Source organism: Triticum aestivum, chromosome 5D, assembly GCF_018294505.1.
Source record: "Triticum aestivum cultivar Chinese Spring chromosome 5D, IWGSC CS RefSeq v2.1, whole genome shotgun sequence".
NCBI classification, from domain to species: Eukaryota; Viridiplantae; Streptophyta; class Magnoliopsida; order Poales; family Poaceae; genus Triticum; species Triticum aestivum.
Window position 1 is genome coordinate 290,540,268 of NC_057808.1, and position 4,191 is coordinate 290,544,458.

General features: G+C 48.2%; 1 protein-coding gene across 1 annotated transcript; it reads right to left on the reverse strand.

Moving 5' to 3' along the window:
- Positions 1-568: 568 nt before the first annotated feature.
- Positions 569-1,432, reverse strand: LOC123120515 (adenylate isopentenyltransferase 3, chloroplastic-like). Its single transcript, XM_044540527.1, has one exon. The coding sequence runs from the start codon at positions 1,430-1,432 to the stop codon at positions 569-571; it is 864 nt and encodes a 287-aa protein (XP_044396462.1).
- Between the last annotated feature and the right edge of the window lie 2,759 nt (positions 1,433-4,191).

The following is a 4,191-nucleotide window of genomic DNA, read 5'->3' on the forward strand; positions in this document are numbered from 1 at the left end:
AACAACGCAGTGTAACGCGTACAACCCTTAGTGCATATGTAAGTACGTACGATGGACATATTCTCACCCTGGTGGTTGGCTGTTCATATGCATATTCAAAATCTTCAAGGTTAATCAACTTTATTATAAAATATATACTTCGGGGCAAAACGTCACAGGGTCCGATGTTCATCTCATGTACTATTCCGAAGTATTTATCATAATACTCTCACTTAATATATATGTAACTATAAAGTATTGGACGAGGGATAAAAAATGACCGCATAAGACAATTCGACGGTGTTACTCGGCTTAGAGGAATGTAAGCCTGAGTGACTGAAAAATTGCACCTGGCTTACAGCCCCACACACGGCGGCAAGCTATTTTCATGTAGTGAAAGTTCGAAATAGGTCATTCCGCAATATTATTTTTTTGGAAACGCAATAAAGGAGTATATGTGTATATATGCTAGGTCTCTCCTTCACGATGAAGCTCCTCACGTTTCTTCGACAAGTTTACTAAGAAAACCCGGTGGACAATTCAAAACTAACAGAGCGCGCCAAAACTAACACAGGAGTTGCTCTATCCTCTAGGGCAGCAGGTTGATCTTCCCACTGCTCTTCTCCGCGATGACGAAGGTCCGCACCATGTCCTCGACGGGCTCCCAGACAACCTTCCGCCATAGCTCCTGCACCCCTTCGCCGTCAGCCATCCGCGCCAGCACCTCTGTGCAGTCCACCCGCCGGACGTCCCACCCCTCCAGCGTGCTTAGCCGCCGGATCTTCTCCACCTGCTCCAGCACCAGCCCGAACGTGTTAACCTTGATATCCTCCACCGCTCTCCCCAGCATCGCCGGTGCGCCGTCGTCATCGCCGTCGCTCGCGCGTCGCAGGTACGCGTCCATCTCCGGCAGGCCGATGGCGCGGCGCACGCCCCGGGTGTAGCTGGCGTCCGGGTCGAACGCCGCGCGTGCCTCTTCCACCAGCCCGCGCCGCACCATATCGTCCACCCGTACGGCCGTGGACCGGCGGAGGACTTCCGGCGCGGCGTCAAGCCAGACGAAGAGGCAGTCATGGGAGGAGCGGAAGGCGCCGCCGTCTCCTTCGACGAGCGCATTGACGTACCGGTTGGAGCCGCCGGCCACCACGGGGAGGCCGCCGTTGGAGAGAACGCGCTTGATCGCGTCAGCCGCCTCCCTGCAGAAGTCGTCGACGGTGAAGTCAGCGTCGGGGCACGGCACGCAGCCGAGGAGGTGGTGCGGCACGCCCGCGCACTCCTCGTCCGTCACCTTGTTGGTGATCACGGGGAGGCCAGCGTACACCTGGATCTTATCCGAGTTGATCACCTCGCCGCCGAAGCGCGCCGCCAGGGCGATGGCCAGCTTGGACTTGCCCGTGGAAGTCGCGCCCAGCACGAACACCACCTTGGGCTTGCCGCCGCGTCGCTGCTCCATCACGGCGGCGCCCATGAATTGTTGGTACGTAGGTGGAGGGCGTGATTGCCGGATTGTTGAAAGCGACGCGACCGGGACGCTGGCTTGTATAGGAACACCCATGCACGAATATGGAATGGTATAAATACGAGGATTTCTCCCATAATTTTGGTTTATACCACATCAATGCTAGGGATACCGCATTTACTTTCCATATTTACTTCATTGAGAATACACCAATTATAATATTATCATGGGACATGATTAACATCAACAGGCGGATTATAGCGCTCGCGTCCGCCGTCTTGGTTGCGCGCCACGTGCCTACTGGACTACCTCTCTTCCTCAACCTCTGTCCCATACGCAGCAACGCCCGCCTCGTCCACCACCATCTCCTTCAGGAACGCCCGCCATGGCCGCCACCATCTTAAGCTCCTGCAGCAACGTACGCCCGCCTCGGCCGTGCCCGTGACCACCTCAAGCTCCTGCAGCAACGCCCGCCTTAGCCGTGGCCGGCCATGGCCGCCACCACCTCAAGCTCCTCCTGCCGTCAACACCATCCCCTTCACGTCACGGTCTCTATTAGCAAAAAAAAAGGTAACATGTACTCTGTTGCACAAAAATCTGCAACATGACCCCTGTTGCAAAAGGGTTTCTTCAATCGATATCTAAAATTTCTGCAATAAAACTGTTGTTACGAAAAAATTCTCCAACTAGATCTTTGTTGCAAACAAAAAAAATCTACAACAAGACCTTTGTTGCGACAAATTTCTGCAGCAAGACAAAAAATAAAGAAGTACATACTTGGATGATTACAATAAGCTGGTTGTTGTGAAGGGCCTTCTACGGCACTACCCTTGTTGCAAAGAAGTGGCTGCTTACATACGGGGTATATCGAACAGCCGTTAACGTGTACATCAAAATGGTCAGCGAGCCGGCAAATCTTTTCTAATTATCCGTCGGCCGACGCATAGAGCGCTCCAGTTTTCGCTTTCATTTCTTTCTTGAAGAAGAAAGCAGAGGCAAACTCCCCTCCAGTAGCGACCTCAATCGTTGGTAATTCATTTTAGGCTTTACTAGCTTAGATTTTTAGGTGTTAATCGTCTTGACTTCAGCAGTGCTGAATAAAGAATCTTCAGATCCTTCCCCGGCGAGGCATCAGCCAGTTGGGTGGGTTTAGAAACCAGTATGTTCAAGTAAAGATGGCGTGGCAGCGGCATCCTCATGGTGGATTTGTATCCGCGGGCTCCGCCGTTGCAACGACGTTTGCTCCAGCATCGGTGAGGAGCTTGGAAGGTAGTCCAGGAGCGGGTGCAAACTGTGGTCTGCATTGATGACATCTGGAAGATGGTGGATCGTGTGTTGCGTCCGTGGTTCATGGATGCCACGTATGGTTTTCTTCTCTGACGTCTTAGTCATGCGGGGCTGCAAGATCTGGAGGTCAATGGCGTATCCGAGGAGTTGCCCCGGTCTGATTCGTTCAACGGTAATGGTTTCGCCTTTGGTGAGTCACCTTGGAGGTTCGCAAAGCTGCATATCAGCGATGGAGCCGCGTCGAGCACAGGTGAGCAGGTGACCCATCATTTTTTTTCTTTGGTGGCTATTGTGGTGCTAGAGACAGGTGACGGATGTTGGTGTCAAGCTCAGGGATTTTTTTGATCTTAATTGTAATTTTCCTTCTTGGTTGAAATCCCTTTGTGCAAAGACTTGTACTATGATTCTTATATGACATAAATGAGGCATGTATTATCATGAAAAAAAAAAGAACAAACCAAAACAATTTAGGAGCGTACTATATTTGTTATATGAGATTTTTTTCTGAAACTTTTGTTATACAAAAATATTAAAATCTGGCATTCGCTGGTTAAGCATGGCGAATCAAATTTCTTTTGAAAAAAAGTTTCTCCTTAGCCAAAAGACACATCTGCCGCCTTCTTTAGGCGCCAGGTGCCCTCAAGGTCCCAGTCAAGGAAACAAGAGACTTATCTCTTGTCAACACGTTTTTGCACATTATTTTTCCTTGCAAAATTTTCTTCAACATTATCTATTTTACAAAGTTCTTCCGCAACATAACTGTTGTTACAAAAAAAAAGGTAAAGACGGAAAGAAATCTGCAACATGACCTATGTTGCAAAAAAAAAACCTGCAACAGAACCTATATTGCAAAAAAAAATACACAACACAACCTCTATTGCAAATATTTCTGCAACCAAATCTTTGTTGTAAAGTAGAAGAAGACGATCAGATTGCATCAGATCCGATAGCTCGCAAGATGGCATATCTTTTAGAAAGATCGGTTGGCCGACGCGCAACAACCCCATTTCTTTTAGCAAGCAATCCTTGCGACAACAAAACTTTATCATAAAAACTGTTAGTTTTGCCATACTAGCTAAAGAAAATTGGCCTCCTCGCGACAACATAATTTACCATAAAAAACCTTTCATTTTACCAAGCTTAAGAATCTGACATTGCTCATTGTCAAAGTATCTTTTTTTATAAATGGTGGATATTATTGACTCAAACTGAAGCATCAAGCGAATACAAACACAATGAGCACACACCCAGTCTCAGCATAATTAGAATGCACATAGTCAATTGCCAACACATACAAACTTGCCCGCGAATAGCAAAGTCTTGTAAGACCAATGCTATGTAGGGACAAGGAAAAGAAGGAAAAAGAACCCCCAAAGTGATTGGATCCGTGATCAACAAACTACAACAATGATCATGTTTGCACCGACCATCCTATGACATCACACGGACGATGAGATTTTTCAACA